The following is a 26,887-nucleotide window of genomic DNA, read 5'->3' on the forward strand; positions in this document are numbered from 1 at the left end:
TTATATATTAGTTGTTCAAAACATTACAAAGCTCTTGACATATCATATTTCATACATTTGATTCAAGCAGATTATGAACCCCCATTTTTACCCTGTATACATATTGCAGATTCACATCGGTTACACATCCACTTTTTTACATACTGCCATACTAGTGTCTGTTGTATTCTGTGCTTTAACATGATAGCTTCATTCCTGTGTTACCTTTAAAAAGGTTGTATGCCACTCTGGAAAGCAATATGGAGATTCCTCAAAAAACTAGGAATGGAACCACCATTTGACCAAGTTATCCCACTCCTCCATATATATCCAAAGGATTTAAAATCGGTACACAAGAGTGTCACATCCACATCAATGTTTATAGCAGCTCAATTCACAAAAACTAAGCTATGGAGCCAACCTAGGTGCCCTGCAACAGATGAGTGGATAAGAAAATGTGTATATATACACAATGGAATATTACTCTGCCATAAAGCAGAATGACTTTATGGCATTTGCGGGATAATGGATAGAACTGGAGATTATCATGCTAAGTGAAATAAGCCAGTGGCAAAAAGTCAAGGGTTGAATGCTTTCTCTGATATGTGAAAGCTAATCCAAAATAATATGAGGAGACTAAAAAAATAGAAGAAAGATCAGTGGAGTAGACAAAGGGGAGTGAAAGGAAGGGAGGAAGGATGGGATAGGGAAAGACCTGACACTTCTATGTACGTATATGAATATAACATAGTGAGTCTCACTATCATGTACATCCACAAGACACTAATTTAAAAAAACTGTAAATAGCAGGAAGATAAATGGAGTAGAAGGATGGGAACAGGGACATTGGAGGAAGGGAGAGTAAGGTAAAGTACTAGGGACATGAATTACATTCCATGCTTCTATAATTATGTCAAAACATTCTATTGTCATGTATAACTAAAAAGAAACAATTAACGTAAAAGGTTGTATGGCCAAATAAGTTTGAGAAATTCTTCAATCTGTGTCTTGCCCTTCATGTAAAACTCCAATGAACTTTAGCATATTAAAAGGCTTGTGAAATCCTATAGTCAAGAAATGTTTAATTTGTACTAACACTAAAATTGTCAAACTCATTTAATCATGGAATCCTTTCCATAAAGTGATATCATATAAAACCTAAGTTAGTGTTCTGTGGACCATACTCAGATGTGCTATGTATGAGTATCTCTTTTCTTTATTCCAAAGTTAATAACCAGTGATAAGGACATCAAATGGGCTTAGGGAATATGATAATATGCAATTTCCCAGATGAATATTAGTTGTGAGGACTTAAATTAGTATTAATCTGGGTCAGCTTTTAAAATTGCCTGGTTTTATTCAAATACCAATAAAAATCATATAGAAGACAATGTAAAAGTATAGACATTATCTGAATGAAAAACAGGACATTAAGGGACATTCATTGTTTATTCCAAACTTAGAGCAGAACCAAGAGCTGTTACCTTACCACCAGCATTTTTTTCACCTTAAGCAGGTGTGCCCACAGCACATCATTCATCTGTGAGAGGTAGTAAGAGCATTTATTTTATAGTATTCTTATTTTCTAGAAGAGAAAATTAGAATTCAGAGATGGCAAAGTGGATCTCCAAATGTATATAACTAGTAAATTGTGAAATTAGATTCAGACATACATACATCCTGAAGTCAAATTCATTTCACCACTTACTGTGTCCCTCTGGTTCTCAATCCCAGTTTTACCTTGGAATTTTACAGTTAGTCTTTGAAAATTGTGAATACTGTACCTCAGTCAACCCTGAATAATCAAATCAGAACTTCAGAGGTAGGGGGATGTTTCACATTTTTTAAGTTTTTTGAGTAATTCTGATATGTGGCCAAGTTAATAGTCTTAATTTGACCTAACCCCATCCCAGCCCATTCTGATTCTGCTTCTGCCACTGCTTCTCCTGAGGATGACTCCAGTGGTAATGCTCATTTTATCAAGATAGAAGAGTGTATTTACCAATTTCCTGTAAAAGCATGGTAGGCATTCAGAATTATTTACCCTTTAAACTCTGTCTCCTGCAATCTGAGTCACTTTTGAAACACTAGGAAAAAAATTTAAAAACCTGGATAATTATTTTATGGGTTCCCTTGTAGGTTATTACAAATGTAACAAATTACAATTCAATGCAATTGCATTGACATGTTTTTTAGGGTTAAAACCTTCTATTGGTTCCTTTTTTATTTATTTCCTTATACTCAGTAATAACAACCTGTTTATAGAACTTGATCTAAACGTACCCTAGGCCATTTTAAAATTCTTTCAATAGCACATTCCATCAATAAAACAAAAAAAATGCCTCTAATGTGCACATATTTCTCTATTTTAAATAGCATATATACATATATGTATGCATGTATATATAGTGTGTGTGTTAAATTTGGGGGCATGCTTTAAAATGTGAATAATATATTAACTTTAGTCATATAGAGATATATAGATGAATGTGATAACTATTAATAAAAATTAAAATATTTTCTTCCTGTACTCAATAGATTGCCCTGAGGCTCATACCATACTTTCCATTTTGGTAACCACTGCTGTGGAGGAAGCACCAGCCAATCAAAATATTATTTTCATTTACTTTCTCTTTATATAGAATACAAAGTTAAGAAATGTATTAATGATTAATGGAGGAAGCCTACTGAAGCCTTGAGTTTTATCATATATGACCTGGTGCTCACTTTTTGTACCAGGTCTTTATCCTCATATCCTGTGCATGACACAGAATGAATATCTGATAAATGTGTGCTGTTGTTAGAATAACCTTCATTCCTATTCCTTACCTCTGACTCAATGCAAATGTAAAATAGAAACTCAACACAGATGCCTCATTCTTCCTATAAAATAGGAGAATTTATTGCTTTTCCTACAACATTATTATTATTATTTTTAAACTTATTTATCTTATTTCACCATTTATTAAGTGACAGCTATTTACAATGCATCATCTGGAGGGATTCAAAAATGAATAACCTTTAAACACTGCCCTAGAAAGGCTGATCTTAGAGGTAGAGAGAGGCAGTGCAGAAGTAAATGTCTTGCAAGGTACGGAGTGAATACTTCCACAGAAACAGCCTGAAATAGGAAGAAACTATTCTAGCAGCAGGTCAGCAGCAGCTTAATATATGATTATGGTTGTTTGATTTCTATCTGTATACTGCTTTACATTAGAGCCTCTTCAAGTTCATGGTATCATTCGATTTTCATAGGCACAAATAAATCAATAAACAAATCATTATTTTTTTCTATTTTATACATAGAAATGTGAATTCCTAGTAAACATATTAACTGATATAAAATCATGAAACTGATAAATTAAGCCAGATCTGAGTCTACATTCAAAATTACTTCACTATATCAAGTTGCATTTGTTTCTGAACATTAAGGTTTAGTGCATGACTATAATTTTGAATAAATTTCAATCTATTCACTATACACAAGAAGGTAATGTCATTCTTTCCTATCTTGATTTTGTGAGATCCTCCTATGTGTATCTCATAATTAGGCCACATACTTATTTTCTATTCTTTCTTTTTGTTTTTGTTCTTGTTCTTGCTCAAATAGTTAATTTTGTTCTAACTGTAAGTAAACATTCTCATTGCTAAAAAGTTCAAAAACAAAGAATATTGGTTATCCAATATTACCTATTATCAATATATTTCTTATTGATAGTTATCATTTGTAAAATATATTTTACAGTTCATTTCAATTTACTGCAGAGATTTTTATTCTTGGTTTATAAATATTTTTTCTTATCATTGGTATTACTGTAATGGATTATTCCCCTTTTAATATATTTTATGATCTAATCTCAACCATTTTAAATAACAGAAATAACAAAAACAATAGACAAGAACAACTGTGTTTCTCACACCTTCTCCCCCTTTGCATGGATCCATTTTAATATTGGAGTTTGTGATTTTCTTTCCAGTGTCTCTTTTTGCAGTATGCGTTAGGCAACCTTATGTCCCTAATCACCTCCCATTTTATTCTACCATATTGTTATTCTTGAGAAGATAGAAAGATCTAGTATCTTTCCATACATTGTCCATTCTTCTTCACCACCCTCTGCTGCCCCCACACCTCTCACCTTTACATTATCACATATATGTTTGCTTACACTCTTGAATTTCCACAAAATTGGCCATGTCCCCTTCTTGCAAATCTCCTGGCACCTCTTTCTTCAGCTGGTTTGACCTCCTTGCATGGTGCTCAAATTCCATGCTCCCTCTTCTGTTTGAGAGAATGAGTCATCTCACCTCCAGCCTCTCTTTCTTGGCCTCAGTCCTCTTTCCTATTGCAGGCTTCACATGTGTCTTCCCCTATGAAGTGCACCCCACAGACAGCACTTCACTCAAAGGCACAACATTTTTTTTTCTCTGAAACCAGGCCAGTTGTTCAGTGTTCACCATAATAGGCAGATACTTGATGCAAATTTTTTAAAAAATAAAAAGACAATGAAAAACAATGACAAGAGCAACTAGCCAATCAGTGTAATGTCCCTTTCTCTGCACACAATCATCTCCAGCTGTAGGCCTTTTATCTTGAGAGTTCATAGGATATTGCATACACATAATTAACCCAAACAAACCCACTTTTGTGAAAAACATTTTGAAGACTTCAGCACAAAAGAACATTTTTTGGTCCAGATCCCATACTATTCTGAATTTTTTAAAAGACCACACAGAAGCCTCATCAGCAGTACCCTAATTAAACTCATCAGTTCACAGATGTTTACAGGAAAATGATCAGGGAAAATTTTCACGAAGAAATCCTGTTTCCTGGGGCGGGGGAGGAGGGAACGTTGAATGATGACAATAGTAATAGTGATGAGAACTGACATTAATTAATAAGTAATTCAATGTGTTCGTCCCTTTACATAGGCTAACACAAGTAAATTAATAACCCTTTGAGGATGTAAACATTATCATTCCTGTTTTACAGATGTCAAAACTGAGGTTTAGAAGGTTAAATAATTTTCCTAAGGTCACAGAGCCAAAAAGCACCAAGGCTAGGGCTCAAATCTAAGTCTCTAAGTCTGCATGACACAAAATCTTATGCTCTTGATCTCTGTCTTCTGTACCAGAACGATTATTATCACCTGTTCCATGACTGAAACAAATGTGAATTCTTCAATCGCCATGTAAAAACCACTTAACTACCACTTTCTTCAACTACCATTACCATTGCCACAAGTATCCTCTTTTCTTCCCCACTCCATACCTTCAACCATTTTCTTAATTTCTGCATTCTGTCTAAAGATTTTCCTACTGGTGTGAAAATCTCTGGATATGCAGTTTGAATATGACATTTTCTGCATTGTTTCACTGCCCACCTTCAAAATGGGAAAAGGAAGAATTTAATAAGCAGTGACCATATCCTTCTTTCACTGATAATCTAATAAGCTCTGTACTTTCTGCCCTCTGGGAAGATCGACAATGAGCCCTTGTCAGAAACAGAGCTTTGGTGCCATTGAATATCTAATCCAGTGAGTTTCTAGCCTTTTGGGTCTTTTTTCCATTGTTTTGTCATCCCTTTTGTGTTATGCCAACAAATTTTGTTTCTCTTCTACTTTTTCAGTAGAGGTATTTCTGGGGCCATGGTCACAACATTTCAAGTTGCCTTAGGCCATCATTTCTTTGAGAGAAAACTCATTTCCAAACACACTTTAAGTCGTATGTGACCATCACCTGCATATATTCATTATTTAGGTATAAGAGGTTCTGTCTTAAAATAAGTGGTTAAGTGAATATATAAGAAATTTTGAAGGGACGGTGAGAAATACTAAGCTACTTTGCATTTGTTTTCTTACTGTGTACTCAGTGTATTAGGATGATACAGTGTACTGTCCCATTGGATTAAACAAGGACTATAATAATTACTTGGGCTTTTAAAATACTTTGGAATTTAAGTTACATTTACATGTAGAGGAAGAGATGGTATAAGCCCTAGATTTTGATAATAGTACTTGAGGACCATCTAATTTTCATCTTTCAGGAAGATTGTAAACTAACTGATGCCTTTGCCATTTGGAGGCTGTGTGGCCTCTTTGTTTGAAGCTAACTTCTTTAAGCATCAGGTTTTCTCATCAGTAAAGTGGGCCTATTTATTTTGTCTACCTCATGTAGCTATAGGGAAGATCAGTTGTATGATTTATATTCCAATATATGACATAGTGCTCCCCAAATACGTGACATGAAAATGTTGATAAATCTTAGCTCTGTTGTTTTTGTTACTTCTCTAGTATTGAGGACTATTATCATCAACTGTGTTCCTCACAACTTTAGTCCCTCTACATTCTCCCCCTGTGCATGGATCTATTTATCTATGCAATCATTCCACAAATGACTGTGTCCTATTGAATATGGATTTCATGAGAGCAGGGCCCTTGTTTATCTGGAAGAAGTATAGCCGAATGGTTAAGCGTATGGTCTCCTAAGTCAAACTTCTGGCTTTGAATTCTGTCTCCACCACTTATTAGATTACTGACTTTTGGCAAGTTTCTCAACCTCTTGATGCTTCTCTTATCTGTAAAATGTAATTATATCATCTATTTCACAGGCTATTTGTTTGTGTTAATATATGTAAAATTGGTAATAGTACCTGGCATTTAATACAGGCTGTATAAGTGATTGCTATATTAAGATTATCACTCTTAGGGTTTACCACTGTATCTCTAATACCTAGAGCAGTGCCTTGCATATTCTATGTATGCAGTGAGCATTTGATCAGTGAAAAAACACATGCCAGATAATAGACATACAAAAATATTTGAGCCATATCACTTGCCTAGGAGAGAAAAGTAAGAACTCACAGAAATGCTTCCTGCTTCACAGAGAGTTTATGGTCAGCATTGATAACATCAGTTGAGTTCAACTCCCTCTATTTCCAGGGTTCCTATTTTGGGTTACACTGTCAAAGTTTAACTGACACATGGAATTTAGGTAGCAACATGTGGGAAAATAAATAAATAAAATAAAATAGTGCTACCAGGTATTATATGATTAAGGTGAAAATTAAGGTGAATATGCACAGTAGTATCCCCTTCATCTGTAGTTCTGCTTTCTATGAATTCAATTTCCCTAAGTCAACCATGGCCCAAAAGTATTAAATGGAAAAGTCTGGAAATGAGCAATTCATAAGTTTTAAAGTGCATGCCAATCTGAAGAGTGTGATGAAATCTCAAACTATCCTGGCTGCATCCTAGTTGGGATGTGAATCATACATTTATACAGCATTTTCATGTACTATATGCTACCTGCTTGTTAGGCACATAGTTTATATATTAGTTATGAGATTAGTATCAGATTGGTTGTGTTCATAGAACACTTATTTTACTTAAGAATGATCCTCAATGTCCAAAAGTAGTGATACTGGCAATGTTAATACAGTTTATTGAAATAATGTTCTATTTTATTATTATTGATCTATTGGTATTAATCTCTTATTATGCCTAATTTATAAGTTAAACTGTTTCAAAATTATGTATGTATACAAGAAAATACAGTATATATAGCATTAAATACTATCAGCAGGTTTAGGCATCCACTGAGTTCTTAGAACATATTCCCTTGGATAAGAGGGGACAGAATAGTATACAGGGATCCAATCCAATGTTCTGGACACATTTATTTTAATTTTATGTCATTTCAGCAAAAAGTGACTAAATGATGGCTCCATATAAAAATAGAAGCCAAGTAAGAATAACATATATATTTAGGATACTTTTTGAATATATAGTCTGATTTTCTCAAAGACAAGATCTTTCTGGGGAAATTACATTAATACCAGAAAAATACTTCAGATATCTGCTGTAATGTCACTTTCATGAAGTAAGAGGTACCTGTATTCCAGGCTTCTCTGTACAATAAAGAAAAGGTCATTAATGTTAAAGCTAATGGCAATAGAATACATTGAACTTTCTCACCTGTGAAGCCTTGTGTTCTAGCATTAGCACTTTTTCCTTGAAAAATAGACTCATCTTAAATGACAGTTAGATGGGAAATATTTTTAAAGTGAGTCAATACAATGCTGGGGAAACTGTATGGAAATGGGGCCTCATATCATACTGGTATGATGAGGATAAACACATCCATCTTTCAAAGAGTACTTTGGAAGAGTTGTCAAAAACCCTTAATAATATTCATACAATTTGAACCAGCAATTCCAAGTATGTGATTTATTCCAAATAAATCATTAAAGTTGTGTATAAATATAGAAAAAGGGGTTATTATAACATTATTTATAGTGGCAAAAAATTAGAAGCAAACTAAACATGCACTTGTGAGAGTAGTTAAATCATTATTATTGCCATACAATGCCATGCTCTCTGAAACACCACTCATGCTATTGAGTATCAATGTTATGGACAAATAGTCACTCTAGATTTAAAAAAAAAAACAGGTTCCAGAAGAATGACTGTAATATGGTCAAAGTTACTTAAAGAAATATATCCAATTAGGGAGATTATGATTTTTATTTTCTTTTGTCTTTTTTATTCATTTTTTTCAGTTAATAGTTTACTTTTTAATCACAAAAGCTATAACAATAAGAAATACATTTGACCCCTTATTTCTTCTTTCCATGAATACTGTCCTAATTTCTATTATATCATATCCTCATAGAGAAAGGCAGAGGCAATCTTGTTTCATAGCATGAATGACTATACCTTATTTGCTTTTCTAAAGCTTAACCCACCTGTTCTGTCAAAGTATGACATAGATACTGAACTAATCATTGCATTTTAATCTTTAAATAAGATTATAATTCTAAGCCAAGTGTGGTGGTGCATGCCTGTAATCCCAGTGATTCAGGAGGCTGAGACAGAAGAATTGCAAGTTTGGGGCCAGCCTCAGCAACTTAGCGAGGCCCTGTACAGTTTAGCAAGACCCTGTCTCAAAACAAAAAAATTAAAAAGGACTGGGGATGTAGCTTATTGGAAAAGTGCCTCTGGGTTCAATTCCCAATACCTAATAATAATATCATGATACCAGATATCTTCTCTACAGCTGCATAGGTTTAATTCTAATATTGATTTTCCCCCTTTCAGGTAAACAACTACAGTTTAGAAGAAGTGACACATGAAGAAGCAGTAGCAATATTGAAGAACACATCTGATGTAGTTTATCTAAAAGTTGGCAAACCTACCACCATTTATATGACTGATCCTTATGGTCCACCTGATATTACTCACTGTAAGTACTACGCTCAGTATGCTTTTCAAATAGCATGCCACGTATACAAAACTGAAATTCTACAAAACCATATTAAAAGTGCTCTGTTTGCACCTTCACTATTCTCTAGTTTCTGGAACTACTTCAGAGAGAGTATTTTACATTTCATTCCCACATTGCCTTATAAGACCTCAGCTAGTGTTTGGAAGGTAGAACGCCTTGATGAGTTGCCAGGTCCACCAGTGAGTGTGGTTATATAGTGTAGGGGCAACACATTCCACAAGACTATTTCTCAAGCCCCTCAAGCATAATCATTCTATGCCATAATATTCTCTATATTCTCTCATCCTAATCTGTATAGCAGCAGCATGGAAAAGAGGGCTAGCCAAAAAAAAAAAAATTTCTATGCTTCTTCTCAAGGAAGGGGATCTTGTGCTTAGATGGTGAAATCATGATCCTCTGGTGTCATCTTAACTTTGCCTTTGCCTACATTTGTTACATTTCAGGGAATCAAGAGTAAATAGTGACTATGTCAGTAGAAATGGGCTGGAGGAAGGGTTCTAAGGCAGCAACTGACTTCAGATACCGTGCTGGGGTACTCAAAAAATCCTCTGCTACTTAAGGCCCATGTTTTCTCTCATTAATAGGTCAACAGGAAATCATCTAAGGTTCTGTCTTTGGGGACTAAATTTAGGGTCCATTCACTTTTTAGATGTAGATTTGATAGTTTTGTTTTCATAAGTAAGCTTGCTTATGCCAAAATTTTGAGAGTTCATTTGTGAGTCTAGAAACTTGAAATGTCTTCAGGACCTGCCATTAATTAGTATTATAGGCTTAAGGAAGTTGTTCAACTTAAGAGAAATTTAAGGGTTGAATAATTTTGTTACCTGCTCATTACATTAGCTATTACTTTTCTTAATTAAGATTCTAAAATGACTTGCCCCCAAATATATCTTTTAAAAAAAAAGCAGGCAATAAACTGAGATTGACCTTACCTTAAACTAAGAAATAGTCTTAACATTCAGAATTTTTTAAACTATACAAATGAAGATAAATCAATCTATGAGCTACTTTATGGAGGGCTTAAAATAAGGCCAATGTCAAAGAGACAAAAAGGAGGTTTTGTTTGTGAAAAACAAAGCTAACAAATTCAAAAAATACATATTGAGATACTTGATATGTGCAAAATACCTCAAAAGGAAATATGTGGGATGCAGAAGAAATATAATCATGGCCTTCAAGGAGCTTGGTTAGAAGGTAAGCTAATTCGGATACATAAATAGCAGCAATATTTGGCAGAAGTGGAGGGAATATATATTTCAGAGGGGAGGTAAAAATAAATGTCCTTTGGGGACTCAAAGGAGGAAAATATATCATCCATCTTTGGAAGATTAGGAAAATCTTTATCCAGAGGGTAGCATTTGAATTGTAACATGAAAAATGGTGAGATTTCCACATCTGATGTGGAGTAAGAGGCACAAACTATAGAGAGTTGGTGCAGTGGAATAAAAGTATAGTCATAAGGAAGCACAGATTTTGAGGATAACACAATTTGTGTAAGAGGGTATTGAAATGGATCGATTTTATAAGAATGACAAAGAGAAGAGTTTATACTATATTCAATACAGTACTGGAAATGGGGAATCTTTAAGCAGAAAACAGCATGATCAGAACTGGATTTCAGGTGGGATTACTGAAATAATGTATAAAATGGATTTGAGGAGAGAGTGATGGGCAAGAGACCCAGTCAGGAGGTATCTTCTCAGTTGCTCAAAAAGCAGATGAGTTAAGGAAGAGGAGTATAAAGAAAGGCCAGAGTTCTTGGCTTTCTGGGATGAGAATATAGATGGCATTTGGGTGGTGGGGGGAGTCTTATGAAAGAACTCATTCCTTAGGAGCCTTTTGCTTTTGATGAGTGTATATTAATTATGTGAAAATGTGAGTTCTGCAATTAGAAAGCTAACATTTTTATTTCAATAGAAAATTAATCATCATTCTGAAAATATGTGTGCTAGATCTTCCCTCCAATTCTTCTCTTCACTTAATTATACTAATTGACATTACAATATAATGGTTATTACATCTTTCCATTCCTAAAGGTCACCATGTGCTTGTATATATTAAATGCAAACAAACAGCAACTCTTCATTCTTGGGGGACAAGAAAATCCACAGCACATAGCAACGCCTATTTTTAACATATCTTCTGAAGTATAGCATGGAACATTGAATCACCCACATAACAAGTTTCATTTCACTTCTTTTCTCCTCCTCCTCTTAGCTTATTCTCCACCAATGGAAAACCATCTACTCTCTGGCAACAATGGCACATTAGAATACAAAACATCCCTGCCGCCCATCTCTCCAGGAAGGTACTCGCCAATTCCAAAGCACATGCTTGTTGAAGATGACTACACCAGGTCAGATATGCTTGTGGGGTGACTGGGTTTGCTATCATTACCAGGAAGAAATCATATTAGCCTAATATCTGAGCTGTTGCTTTGGGGACTCACTGAAGCTTCTGAGTGCCATTCAAAATAAGTATAGTCTTCCCTCAAGTGCAAAGCTTCAAATACTTGTAAACATGTTTTATTGTTCTCTGGTGGGAAGAAAAACCACGATTAGAGTAATATACACTTCTCTATCACTTTGTGATTTCTTAAGAGTCTCCATACTTGATTTCATTGAACTTTACAGGCATAGTGTAAGATAGGTGTCATTACTTAAGGAGGGAAGATACTGCTGAGGTTACAAAGGAGGGAAATCGCATGCCAATATTATTTACCCATGGAGTTGATTGAGGTCAGAACTGAAACTCTGTTCTTTTGACTCAAAACTCCCACATGCTTGCCACCAATAGCCACTTATAGTTCAGTGGAATTTGGGAATTAATCAACCCTCCCTCTAGTTGCAATAGCTATAGGTTGAAAGGAAAGGAATAAAGTTAACTCCAAATGGTTTTAAATTAACATGCCCTGTTAATTCTAAATGGGAACAGGATTCTAAGAACATGCAACTACATTCTAATCTACATTCTAATCTCCTAAATAAATTCAAATGTATCCAGACCTCCTCTGAAAAAGTCTGGTTTGGAAGCTCACAGAGAAGACCAACATGGTTTACTTAAATGGTCACTGGCAATGATTCTATAAATATTGAATGATGAATAGATGAATGAATGGGTGGATGAATAATTAAAAATGTGTGTTACTTTTTATTTTAAATGTTTTTGTTTCAAAGTAATATTTATATTGTACATGTAGCAAAGGAATAAAAAGATGATTAAGAAACAAGAATCTCTCTCAAACTTCCTCCAGAGGGACCTATCTTGATGAACTCAATGTGACAGCTTGTCAAGCTTGTCATGAACTTCTCATACCTTCCCCATGTCATACAAATACATATAAATACATACTTAGCTATGGTGGAGCTTGGCATTGATTTGGCAAAATAAATTCATATTTTGCACATTGCTCTGCAATTTGACTTTCTCCTTAAATAATACTTTTACCAAAATGAGAGTAAATATAGATATGTGCCCTTTATTTCTGTATGTTTTTGTGTATAAATAATGAAAGAGATGGATTGTTTTGGTTTTCTCTCCTGCCTGTCTAATTGAAGCCATTCGTCAGCCTTTAAGAAAGTAAAGGAGCCTTCCTGCTGGAGCATGTGCATTCTTTGGTATATCTTTTTAAATGATTAAGCACTTTCCATTTATTTTGCAATATCAGGTTTGCTGAAGTAGCTTGTTATATCTTTAGCCAAGGGATGGGATGTTTTGAAGCTGCAAATGTACATCTGTGGTGTAAATCAAATATAAATTTCTTCCTGTGCTGAAGTGTCTGATCTTTATGCTCTCAATTAAAATGAGGGCTGCAGCAAAGATAATCCTCAAGGCTCTCGGAAAAAAAAAAAAAGTGTAAATAGAGACACCTTTATCCACTAGAGCAATGATCTATTTGCTTTTACACTATCACTAATATTTGATTTGTTTTTAATTTGAAAATGTCATTTTACCTTAGGACCCATAATAAATTAGCAATTATTAAAGCCTCTTCATAATCTGGGCACTTTGCTAGCTCTTTGACATACAGGATCCATTTAATCCCCCCCACCAAAAACAGAAAGGCTTTCATTCCTATTTTAGAGGGTAGAAATCGAAGTGCAAAAAGTTTAAAGGAAACTGCTTATGGTCACAGAGTTTTTCAGTAGAACTGAGTTTCCCTAGAAATGTTAAAATCCTGACTAAGAAGAAACATTCTTATTTTCTCCTTAATTTCAAAGTGAAAAACAAATCATAAAACTTTGCTTATCCCAGGAATCTGAGAGTTTTGATGAGCTCTAAAGAAAACTAGAAAACAGGGTTGAGACCTAACTCTATAGCTGGCTAACCATGTGGCCCCGGGGAAATTGCAAGCCTTGGTTTCCTCATCTTTGCAAGGGAATAGCTATTGAATATGTCTTAACAGATTGTTGTCATAATTCAATGAGATTACAAATGCAAAGAACTTAGTGTCTGACACATAATAAATATTCAATGAATGCTATCTATTTACAGAAACTGTACTTTGTATTATTCCTAATCTACTTTGGATGTCACAAGGAATGTTCTGGAAAGAGAATGAACTTTTCTTCTACAGTGACCATGCCTCAGTGTCTTCCTTCCTCTGATTCCTTTTCTGTTCCCTTGCAAGACTGACTTACTAATAACTCTTCACAACATCTTCATGATTGTTGCCTTGCTTGTAAAGTAAATCAGATCAGTTCACATACATACACCCCCCACCACTCCCACCATTGCTGGTGTCTTCTCATTTGTACCCTGTGCTCTAAGCATTACCATAGGATTCAGAGGTATTTGCTCTGAAGCAGATTCATTGCCTCATTCATTAATATTAATTGAATATTTCCTACTAGACTGTTGATATTTCACTAGAAATGAAAAATTGATTAAGAAGTAGCATCTAAGAACTATTATATTGGGAAAAATATGTACAAACCAATGGATTCCCCAATGCCTGTTTCCTAATTATGCAAACTCAACTCCTCCAGAAAGTTTTCCACAAAGCTTAATTTATTAATTGTTTCAAAATCTTGAGATTATGGTTTCTGGTGTCAAAATGACATTTTTTTTTTGTAAAAGAATCATGGTAGTCAAAAGTAGTTATTTATTATGTCCTTACCTAGAAAATGAAAGTTAACAACTTTGTCTCAGTCCTCTTTGTAAATGTCAAAGATCTTTTAGATAACATTAAAAATCTGGGAATTATTAACACAAAGAAACTAAACTAGATCACTTCCATGAAATGCTCTATGTAGCCCTAGCAGAGCTCTCTACCACCATAGGAAGCACGTAGGAAATATTTATAAATGAGTTTGAATTTTACACAGAAGCCACAGGAGTGGCCTATGGCATCAAAGGAAATTTTAAAGAAGAAATAAACTCTTGAGTTTGAACTTTGAAATGTATAGGTATTGGTCAGAGTTAGGAGATCAGAAAGGATATTTTACTAGGGAAATGGTTTGTGCAAATGTTCTCTCTCTCTCTCTCTCTCTCTCTCTCTCTCTGTGTGTGTGGGGGTATATATATTTATACATATATATACCTATATTATCTATATGATATTCTTATCATATACATAATATAGATAACATAAAATATAAATTGTCCTATATTATTTATATGATATTCTTGATTTTTACTAATAGCAAAAATGCCTAAAGACATTAAGAAATTGCCTCATATCATACAGCATATAGAAATAAAATTAGAATCATGATCAGTCTTTGAAGGTATCATCCCCCCATTCCTACCCCTCATTTTAATAGCCTCTTTTCATGGAAAAATGGTAGATAAATTAACTAGGTTCGTCATCCTGTCTCTCCTCCTTATTACCTACATGACTGAACAAATCACTTAATCTCTTCAAGTCATGGTTTTCTCATCTGTAGATTTGGGATAAAGGATATTCTAATTTCCTTTGGGAATTATAAGGTTTTAATATGATAGTATGTATGAATATTCCTAGTGGTATTGACAACTGGTTTTTATCTTCTTGAAAACAACAATGCCAAGGTGGTTTTGGGCACAGAAACTATAGACTTTTCAAAGTTGGAAGAGCCATAAATAAATATGAAGTCTAATCACCATTTGATGGGCAAGGAACTCAAGGACCAGAATGATTTGTAAGTTTTTCATAGGCCCATATTTATAAATATTAATAGATTCATATTTAGTACCAGCTTTGAACACCCAGTGCAGCCCTCCTTCTGTTTCTTTAAAGTGATGTTCATTGTTTATCTTATTTACTTTGGGCCTGGGAAAAGAAAGTAACTATTTCAAAAAACGCAATCAATCAATCAAGAGTCACCTGTGAATAAAGTCCGCTTTGCATATTACCTACAACTGTAGATTCCACTTCTACATGGCCAGTTCTTCCCTGGTTCTCAGAAAAAATGCAAGCCACACATCCTTATCATCTGACTTAATAGTCTTAAGATACCCATACAAACTATTAGTACTAAAATGGAAATAGAAAAAAAAAATAAAAGAGGATGCAAAGTAAAACTACTCTTTCAAGATGTAGGCACTTAATTTTCAAGTTCTGGGTGCAGTAAAGGTTGTTATGAAAATCAGGGACCTAAATACATCTATAAGAGACAAAATCTAACTTTAGAAACCAGTATTAGATGTCTAGTCCTAAATTTATCCAGTTATCTTTCTGATTGTCTCCACATAGTGTTCCCTCACATAGTTTGGCTGATCCAAAAGCATAATCTAAACAAAGTCGTAATAAAGAATTCTTGTCTATAGAATCTTTCAAGAACAAATCCAAATTATAATTCAATCCTCACCAGTTGAATACATTATTTACTTAACAGGTATGATCCCATTGGGGTAGAGTTCACCTCCATTCTTCTCCCTGAATAACAAAACACTAGCTGACTCCTTATGCCATCTGATACATAGTAAAGTTGTCTTTTCTCTTTTGTTGACTCCTTCTTTTATTTATTCAAATGGATCTTCATTTCTACTATGTGTCAAGCATGGTTATTAGCAACAAAATCATAATGATGAACAAACAATAAAAGTTCCCTGCCCTCACAGAATTTACATTTAACTATATTTAATAAGTGATATATAGATAAATGCATCATGTTTGGACAATGCTAAGTGCTATAAAGAAAACAAAGCAGGAGCATGATATAGGTAGAGAGAACATGAGGTAGGATATGCTAGGAGCATCTCTCTGAGGAGATAGCATTTGAACTGGGACATGAATAAAGAGAAGAATATAGTGATGTGAAGATTAGAGTAAAAAAATTCCAAGAAGAAGGAATAGTAAGGCCAAGTCACTGAGTCAGTAATAAATGTAATATGTTTCAGGAACATACAGAAGCTCATCTTGGCTATAAAGAGATAGTTAACAGAAACGTAGAAAATTAAGTTGGAAAATGAGACAGGACTCAAATGATATAGGACTTCGAAGGTAATGAAGAAGTGTAGATTTACTATAAAGTGTACTGAGAATCCATTAAAGGGTACTAACCAGAAACATTAAATGATTTGATTTATATTTTAAAAAAATACCTGGTTGTTGTGTGGAAAAGTGGAAGTGCCCCTGAAGAAATGAGAGAGGAAATCATGGCAGCTGGAACAGGAGGAGGAGCCATGGGAGAGCAGAAGAGAGGATGGGTCTGGGCTGCGTTGAGCCACACTGCTGGCCCATGTCCTATGTGAAGAGCAGCTATTACCCAACTATTGTACTACTTATTGTTTCAACACTCTTCGTCACCCTTGAAGTTACCTTTCAGGAACAACATAAATATTTTCCATTTTTTCCCCAGTATTTGCCATTGTTGTTTTTTTGTTTGTTTGTTTGTTTGTTTAGTTATTTCTGAGTGTTTAACTTTGTGGATTAGAACTAGTTAGAGGCAAGACCACTGTTTCTCAAATGTTTCTACCCAAATGCCTTCAGGCTGTGGAAAATGAACTTATTCTTCTTAGGATCAGAAGAAAAGGGGAGCTTTCTGCCCAAGCAGAAAAAAATAAAAAATTTTACGTGTTCTCTCAAAAGCTTATAGAATACCTTTCTTTGTTTTTTCTTTAATGCACAAATACTTTGATTGCCAATTAAATTATTTTTATCCAAGATCTTAATGGGAAATAGTTTCCGGCATTTGCCAAAACACCAAGGTACATGTGAGTACCCAAGTTTCAGAAGCACTGAGCTAAATTGCACAAGTTTATTAATTACTAATTTTTACAGAAACAGTCCCTTAATAATAGCACAAGGTTTATGTTGTCCATAAGAAACAAGCTCTCAAAGAATCACTTTCTGTCAGACTAAAGTGTGAGCATGTTCTAGCCTCTCTTCTTTTTCCCTTATATTTAGTGATTTAAACCATTTCTGGATAAACTGGACATACCTTCTTACATAGTAAAGGCATCCTTTTCCACACACTTTCAACCAGGTACAGTGGGAAAGAGCTGCAGGTACCCTAAGCAAACAACTGGGTCCATGTAAAATTGATCAGAAAAGCAGAGTAATTGGGTACCTTGGTCTTGGAGGTACCCTGCTCAGTTTTGACTCCATCCTTGACCACTCTCTAACAGGCTGACCTTGGACAAGTTGTTGTAATTTCCCTTTGCCTCAATTTTCTCATTTATAAGAGGAACAGAATAATACTTTATGCCTGTTGGTTTATTGTGACAATAAGCTGTGCTAATACATATGAAGTACTTAGAGACAAGTCAGCACTTGAGAAGTATTAGTTATTAATACTATTAAAAACAAGGATTTTAAGATGAACAGTTCCACAAATAAAATCTTCTTGGCAACATTTTACAATTATTTATTAAAATGTGGTAAAAAATATTATGCTACTGCTGAAACATGTTATAATCTACATATAAACTTTCTCAACTCATTATCTTGCAGAACTAATTATCTTGGAAAACATATGAGAGAACATTTTATTACAAAATACCATATAATCTGAATGCTTTATTGAAATTCTTTATTTTTATCATCTCAATGTATATCTAGTACACCTGAAATGAAAATCTAATATAAGATTCAGTGGAAGAAAATGTGGTATTAACCAGTCTGTAAGACTGATCTCTGGCTAAATACAATTGTCCTCTATATTTGTCAATTTTGCCCTTGTTTTTTCCTCCGTAGTAACTCTCAATAACTAACATCAAATCTCAAACCAACTCTCAAATCTTTTGAAAGGTTTTCCTTTCAAAAATTCTGCAAAACATGACATCAGGCTCCTCACAGTCTTTATAAAGAATTTATTAAAAAACTTAACCAAATTAAGCATACACAAACACATGTCTCTGAGCTATCTGCTTTGCTGAGTATTGCATGCCTGATTTCTCCAATATGGAGCCTGATAGTATAAGTATAATGTCTCCTCTGAAGCAAAGTATCATAATGGGAAGGAGGAGTGGGGTAAAATTAGTGAGACAGATGGAGAACAGACCATCAAGTGAAAGCCTCAAGGGGAGTTTTGTCTTTATTGATGATGGTTCCACATAACCATTTAGGTTTACTTACATAAGCCATGAACCATAATTGATAGAGCTAGCCTGTTAGAAGTAGAGAGAGTATGTTAATGGGGAAGTTGAGAAATCTTAATTAAAGAGGGATATCCAAATATGCAGCAGAAACATATTAAGCTGTTGTTTGATGACAGGGAAATGAATTTAATGTTAACAAAATTGAAACAGTAATGGGAATTTTAAGATTGTTTTTATAGATATTTATCATTTCCTATGTATCTCATGAATTAGCCAGACATAAGCATGCAACATTCTGCCTATAATTTTATGGAAAATGGTGGTTATTGCCCATCTATAGCTATTGTTGCTATAGATGTAAAACTCAAGAGTTATTGAATCAATGCTACATTACTTTTAATAAAATTAGTTTGTCCTTTCCCTTCCAGAATGACTGGGAAAAAAAAGAAAGAAAAAAAAGGCATGATGACTGTGGAGGACTTTGATGTGACAAATATAGAAGCAATCAACCCCTGGTTAATCCTTGTCTCTTACGTTGCAAGTTAGTTGCTATCAATAACACAAAATGCAGCTTATTTCTGGCCCTTATCAGTGTGAACTGAAGCAGGGTATATAATATGATTCAAGGAAAGTAGACAAAGTCTCTTCCTCTAGGAGTTTGCTTTCATATCTGTATATCACTAAAATAATAAATTGACAGAAGATAAGAAAGCAGCTGATTCCTAATTGTCCACATGCAGGTGTGTACTTTGATAGTTGTCTGTGACAGCATTGTAATCCCTGAGTGACTTCCTGCCATCTCCTGTATCATTAGCTGCTGTGAGTGAGATTACTATATTAATATTAATAATTGCACTAACAAAATATAAGAAAACCAGGGACTGCAATCATTCCATTTCAAAGACTTACATTCTTACTTTATTATAGATTTAAAAATTTCATAGGTTTTGTATTGCACCATTCATTCACTTTTTGCTTCTAGGTAATTTCATTAATATAGATAATGGAACAAACTGTTTCCAAGTAAAAAACATTTTTAATATATTGCTTTCATGTATTTTCCCTAGACATCCATTTTAATCTTTATCTCTACACCCATTTTCTTTTTACTACCTATAAATCTACCTTGTAAGCCCTCTGTTGTATTTTTATCTTATTATTATTTCTAATTATAAAATAAAATGTATTTATAAAAAAATTATAAAATGCACAAAAACAAAACAAAAATCAAAATAAGTACCCTCACCAAAGAAGGATAATTATTATTAGTATTTGGTGAATTTTCTTTGAGTTATTTTCTAGATATGCACATTTATTTATAATATTTGAACCATATTATATACAGTGAGGTTGAGCTTTTTTTTTTTTTTTTTTTCCTTTTGGGTTTTTTCTTTTAACTTTAGTAATATATCTTGAGAATTTTCTGACATCCTTAGTCTTTAAAATTATTTTAGTAGCTATATAATGATCTTTTATATATCGATGAACCATAATTTACTTAGCCATGTTCATTTTGTTGCACATTTAGATTTCTAAGGATTTCTTTTTTAATCAAGGTAATTTTTGTACATTCTTTCTAATCCATTTATTGATTATGTTTCTTAAAGATAAATGCCCAGATCCCCACTGCCTAATCAGTACATTTAATATAGGTCCACAAGCAAACTCTTGAGGGCTGTCCTCCCCTCTGTTTCATAGTAAATGAGAGCTCTGTCCACTAGCTCAGGCCCCATTCCCTGAGTCAGCCTTCCCTCTCATTTTCCTTTCACATCCCATTCCAAATCCACCAACAGATTCTGTAGGCTTTCACAATACATCCACTAGGTTCTTGCTTCTCTACTCCCAGCATAATAGTTTAAGCCACAACACTTGTTGCTCGATTATTTTAATAGCCTCCCACAGTTTCCTTGTTTCTAAATTTGCCACTCATGCCACACTATACCTTACTGTTTAAAATAGTGAATCAGATCATGTCTCCAGAAGTAAAATCTCAAGTCCTTACGTATAAATCCCTCCATGATCTGGCTCCAGCTGACCACTCTTTTGCTGTTCAGCTTCCTTGTTTCCTGACAACAGCAGAGACCCTCTCCATTCCTTCTGCTTGTAGCAGAGTAGGTACCTAGAGCATAATTAATAATCAGTAAATATACATGTACTGAATATAATGAAATTATATGAACATTTGCACAACTTTTGGTATTGCGAATAGATTGGTTTCTGGAATTTTGACTGATTACTCTTGATATTCCATCTCATTTAAATGCTTACTTAACTCTTTTGTGTTTAATTCCTTTTTTCCTCCTTTTCTCTCCATTTCTGACCATTTATTTTATTAATCTTTCATTTCATCCATCCATACAGTATTTCAACTTCCATTTTTTATTTATTCAACAAATATTTCCCAGTGTTTGGTATTCTCAGAGAGACAGGGAAGTAGAGAATATAAAGAGAGAGATGAGTTAACCAAGAAATATAGTAGAGATGATACATGCTGTGTTGGGGTCAGTACCAAAAACTATAGGGAGTTTGGAAAAGGCATCTAGACCAGCCTGGGGTGGATCAGGGACACTTTTTTAGAGAGGTGACTGAGATTAGAAAGAACAATAAGAATTAGCCAGTAAAACTGGGCCCAGGAGGAATGGGGAATCAGCAGTGTAAATCATACACAAGAATACTTAGAGGTTGGAGTTGTGGCTCAGTGGTAGAATGCTCGCCTAGCACGCACAAGGCACCGGGTTTGATCCTCAGCACCACATAAATGTAAAATAAAGATATTGTATCCACCTAAAGCTTAAGAATAAATATATTTTTTTAAAAAAAGAATACTTAGAGGTTCTTCTCATTCTCCTCTGGCCCCAGCCATGAACTTGTATTTTTCACAAACAATATTCAGGATCAGCACATCCCAAGTTTCTGTGTATATTATTCAAATACTTTGTAGAATTTGTAAGAATCATGGTAAAAACTAATATTTTTATAGCACCTTACATTCTACAAGATGTCTTTATATTTTAACTTGCATAATAATTCCACAGAACAGTTATAATCATCCCCTTTGTGTTACACACAAGGTAATGCTAACTAAGCCAGGGCTCACTCTAATACTTAATGATGAAAATTAGAAGAGATTAGACATGATGTACAACATACTGGACATATGTAATTATAAGAGGTAAGTAGATTAGGTCAAATATCTGGGGAGTAGTCTTTAAATTACAGTTTATTAAAATCATGATAATATGCCTTGATTCTTCATCAAGGTCCATTATTGAAGGTCCTACCCATAATCCTATGTAATTTTTTGTATTTCCAGTGTTACCACTCAAATATTTACTTCTTTGGAGGAAGCAAGATAAATAGAAGGAGGCAGCATGACTTTTGGGGCTGGGTAGACTAAGGCTCAACAGTCAATAGGGAAATCTGGAGGCGTTGGTCAAAAGGTATAAGGTTCAGTTATATGATATGATCTAATGTACAGCATGGTGACTGTAGTTAGTAATACTATGCTGTATACTTAAAATTTACTAAAACTTAAAAGACTGCAGTAAATGACTATCTGATCTCAGCTGTATAATCCTTCTGCTGCTTCATCCATAATGAAGGATAATAACAGTTCGTAGGATGGTGTTGAAGAATACAGATACAATAAGGAAAGCAAGTAATTGCTACTCAACATTTGTTAAATTGCTTCCTCCTTTCCTTATGGGGAAACAATTTTTATCTTTTATTATTGATAATCTAAAAAGACGTTTTCAAAAAAAAAAAGGGAGAGATCAAGAGAATGGGGGATGGATCATTAGGTCTAAAACCTATTTGTAGAATTGTCACATGCAATATATTTATTAAATCTTAAAGAACACAGAGGAGGAGAACAATATTTTGTGAGACTCATTTGGTGCCTGATGTCTTTCATATATTCGCATATTTAATCTGCAGTCTCAGTTTACGGATTTGAAAATGTTTTCAATCCATTAAAGAAAAAGAATGTTATATTCTCTCTTCTAAATTATTTCTAATCGACATTGAGAATATGTAGGCAACAATATTAGAAAAAAATATGAAAATACATTTTGAGCTAATGTTAATAATTGTTACTATTTATTGAATTTCCACTATGTGTCAATCTATGCTAAGCATTTTTCGTAAAGTATCTTATTTAGCCTTTAAGATAAATATTGTTATTCTCATTTTTGCATAAGGAAGCAGAAGCAAGAGATTTTAATAATAATAATGATAAATACTTGTATAATGTAACTCTGTACTAGACACTCTTTATATAGAAACTAATTAACTGATTATTAACCTATGAGATAAATCCTGTTTTATCCTCATTTTGTAGATTTTGATAGATGAAAAGCTGAGGCAGAGAGCTGTTAAGTACTTGCTCACATAATCAGTAGTTAGCAAAGCCGGGGTCTAAACACAGGCAGTCGGGCTCCATAAACCACCTCCTTGACCATGATATAAAAGGTCATGTACTTGGTACATAGCAGAGGATTAAGATTCAAACTAACTGCAGAGTCTGACTCTTTTTGTTGTATCACTTAGGTAGCACTGTTAGCTTTAAGATTTTTTAAATCTTCTCTATGCTTCAAGTTGTTGTTGTCATTGTTGTTGTTGTCGTCCTTGTTGTTTAATCTGATTGTCTCCTCCCCAAAACACTTAGAACTTGTTCAAGGAAGCAAGCAGCTTTGGTGCAATGCCAAGTCAGGGTCATTCTAGAGTGCATGACAAAGAAAAATTTGCCTTTCTAAGCAGGGTATGCCAAGCAGGATCAACACAATGGCAGAGGCAGAGTTTTCTCAGACATCCTATGGCTGCTTTAATGAACATTTTACTAAAAGAACTTAACTGTGCCTGTGAATGTATTTCTTTGTGTGTCAACATTTAAATATCAACTCTCAGATTTTTTTTTTTTAAATTGGGTTGACCTTGAAGTACAACCATGTGAGTTCTTTCTCTTGTAGACTACTTCCTAATAGAAATTCTGTCAATTGATCTATTGGAGCCTGATATTTTGTTTTATGTTTTGTTTTGCTCTAATCTTTTAAAACTATCATTTACCATCTTTGGACAGGGAATGGAGGCAAAATGAAACAGGTGAAGATTTCAAAGCCAATTATATGAGACCTGGTTCTGAATTTATAGTAGTACTAATAACCCCTTTTTGCTATCTAGTATGGCACAAGTAGATACTTTCCTATTTCTTTTTTTAATTCCTATGACACCATACAATGGACAGAGAAATGTTACGTCTGTTTTATAGACTGGGAATCCAAGATGACATATATTTATGATAACCCTACAACAATTAGAAAGTGAGTGGTAAATTTAGAACCTGGCATCCAGAAACAGGAGAGCACCTTGGATAAGAGCATAGATTTTAGGGTTAAGGAAAAATAACCTCTGAGTTCACTAATTGACCTTGAAAGAGTTATATAATTTCTCTGTGCCTCAGCTTCTTCATGCATACAAATACCATGGGTTATTATTAGGATTAAATGAGTTTGTCACGGTGAGTTTGCAATAAATCACTGAGTTGATCTTAAAGCAGGAGATGGAACACTTATTTACCAGCTGGCGGTCTGGATTCACCAGTTGGTGGGCAAACTACAAGTTACCCTTCGACCCCCTCTAAGGGTTAGAGTACACCTTTATAGTCCAAACACACATTATTTGTAAGTGGTTGTGGCTATGATTCAAAACCATAAACAAACATCATGAATCTAAAATCATAAGCAGAAGGGGAAATGGGTCAAAATGACCCTAGTTGAGTAAAAGTTAAAGAATAGTTACTAACATCTAGACAAACATTCTCTGACAGAGTACACTGTCCAAGAAAAATGGGAACCAAAAATAGAACAATTTTACATTATATAAGAAAAACAGAAAAATTTGCTTTTCTAAGCAGGGTATGCCAAGCAGGATCAACACAATGGCAGAGGCAGAGTTTTCTCATGGGAGAAGCATTCCTTATATGACATGGAGTCACAGGGTAAAAGGGAGTCTGTTTGGTCATTGCCCTATAGTCTGGCCCATGAAAAGTTAATCCATATTAACAGATCTGTTGTTGAAATGAGCTACACTGAGTGTAGACATTCTTCTCACTATTATTATTAGCCTTTTCTTGTCATGAAATAAACCAGTGATCCTAGTTTGGCTGCAGCTGTGATGATAGCAAAGTTGGCTGGGGGTGGTAGAGGAAGGTCAAAAAGTGGGTGCAGGGGAACTGTGTTTCCAGCTGGCCTAGCAAAAACACAGCATTTCACTATTTCCCTGACTTTAAGGACAGGTTTTGTGAAATGTATATAGATTTAGTGACATTTCAATGTCTTTTTAAAATGTATATCAATCCTAATTCAGAAGAACCTACTGAAAACTAGGCGTAATTATCAGTTATATAAAAAAATTCTATGAGTTAAAAAAATTGGTTTTCATTTACAAAACTCTAAAATTAAGCCAGGCACAGTAGTGCACACCTATAATCCCAGCATCTTGGGAGACTGAGGCAGGAGGATCATGACTTCAAAGTCAGCCTCAGCAAGCAACTCAGTGAGACCCTGTCTCTAAATAAAATACAAACTAGGGCTGGGGATGTGGCTCAGTGGTCGAGTGCCCCTGAGTTCAATCCCCAGTACCCTCTTCCATAAACCAAACCTCTAAAATTAAAAATTCTAGAATGTTAAGCAAGCACAAATATATGCCTTCCCTAAATATGTAGATTTACTATGCAGACATCATGACATTTTTAAATAAATGCAGAGTTTATTTTGAATACCTTCATGCAAAGCATAGAAATTAAGTTCATATATAGCAACACATCTGTACCTAATGATGTCTTCCAGTTTCTAAGAGTAGTAGTATTAATTCTACAGCGTCATTGCATATTATTAGATTCAACTATGTATGATTGGACAATACTTTACATATATCCAAAACCATACAATGCTGAGAGTAGCTCAAATGAGATTGTGCTGAATTTAAATTTGTGAGAACAAAGTAAGAGAAACAAGAATGAAGAAACAACCTACAGAATGGGAAAAAATCTTTGCCAGCTACTCGTATGGCAGATGATTAATATCCAGGATATATAAAGAACTCAAAAAACTTAACACCAAAAACCCCTATCAATAAATGGGTAAATGAACCAATTAGACACTTATCAAAAGAAACATTAAGTGTTCAATAACTGCATGGAAAAACTGTTCAGCATCACTAGCCATCAGGGAAATGCAAATCAAAACTACACCAAATTTCTATCTCACCCCATTCAGAAGGGCCATCATCAAAATTACAAATAACAATAAATGACAGCAAGGTTGGGGAAAGAACCAGTATACCTATAGTGAGAATGTAAATTAGTTTAGCTACTGTAGAAATCAGTATGAAGGTTGCTCAGAAGACTAAAAATAGAATGACTATATGACTCAGCTGTACCTCTTCTTCCTATATACCCAAAGGAATTAAAATTGATGCAGTATAAGATACCTGCAGACCCTTGTTTATTTCAGCATAATTCATAATAGCCAAGGTATAGTTCTAGCTGCCCATCAACAAATGAATGGACAAAGAAAATGTATGTGGGGGTGCGGGGTATTATGCCCTCATAATGAAAAATAAAATAAAATTATGTCACTTGTAGGAAAATGGATGGAACTTGAGATCATCATGTTAAGTGAAATAAGGCAGACTCAGAAAGACAGTACCATATGTTTTCTCTCATGGGGAAACTAGGAAAAAAATGAAAATGATATGCAAGTAGAAGGGAGACTTAGAAAAGAGAAGATCAGGAGTAGAGGGTAGAAAGGGGTAAGGGGGACTCTTGCCAATGACCCACGCTGATGAGATGAACTGGGTTTAAAAGAGGTGGCTGAAACATTAAACTAAGAAAGCAGTGAGAAATCACGCAACACAGACAAGTTTTTCAGATGGAGAGCTGGATTGCTCTGCGACCTTAAAGGTCAGCTTCCACTTTGGAAAGGGCGCTGGAAGAGAGAGTGTGCACCCAGAATCTCTTTATGTTTATAGGAGGACTCACAAAGGAATTTCGATAGAAGGTTCTTTACCAAATAAGGCAGGGGATAAGGTTTCAAGGTTGGAGGCTTGCTTCGTGATGTCTTGTGGTCAGCAGATTGACTGACATCCCCGCAAGTCACACCCA

General features: G+C 34.5%; 1 protein-coding gene across 13 annotated transcripts in view; it reads left to right on the plus strand.

The window, feature by feature from the left end:
- Positions 1-26,887, plus strand: part of Dlg2 (discs large MAGUK scaffold protein 2) — a 917,250-nt gene that overhangs the window by 418,520 nt on the left and 471,843 nt on the right. For all 13 annotated transcript variants that reach the window (XM_048787977.1, XM_048787981.1, XM_048787974.1 and 10 more), the window contains exons 7-8: positions 9,075-9,219; positions 11,479-11,617. In XM_048787977.1, the coding sequence (XP_048643934.1) occupies positions 9,075-9,219; positions 11,479-11,617 (284 nt within the window). The remainder of the gene's footprint in view (positions 1-9,074; positions 9,220-11,478; positions 11,618-26,887) is intronic.

This window comes from Marmota marmota, unplaced genomic scaffold (genome assembly GCF_001458135.2).
Source record: "Marmota marmota marmota unplaced genomic scaffold, marMar, whole genome shotgun sequence".
NCBI lineage: Eukaryota > Metazoa > Chordata > Mammalia > Rodentia > Sciuridae > Marmota > Marmota marmota.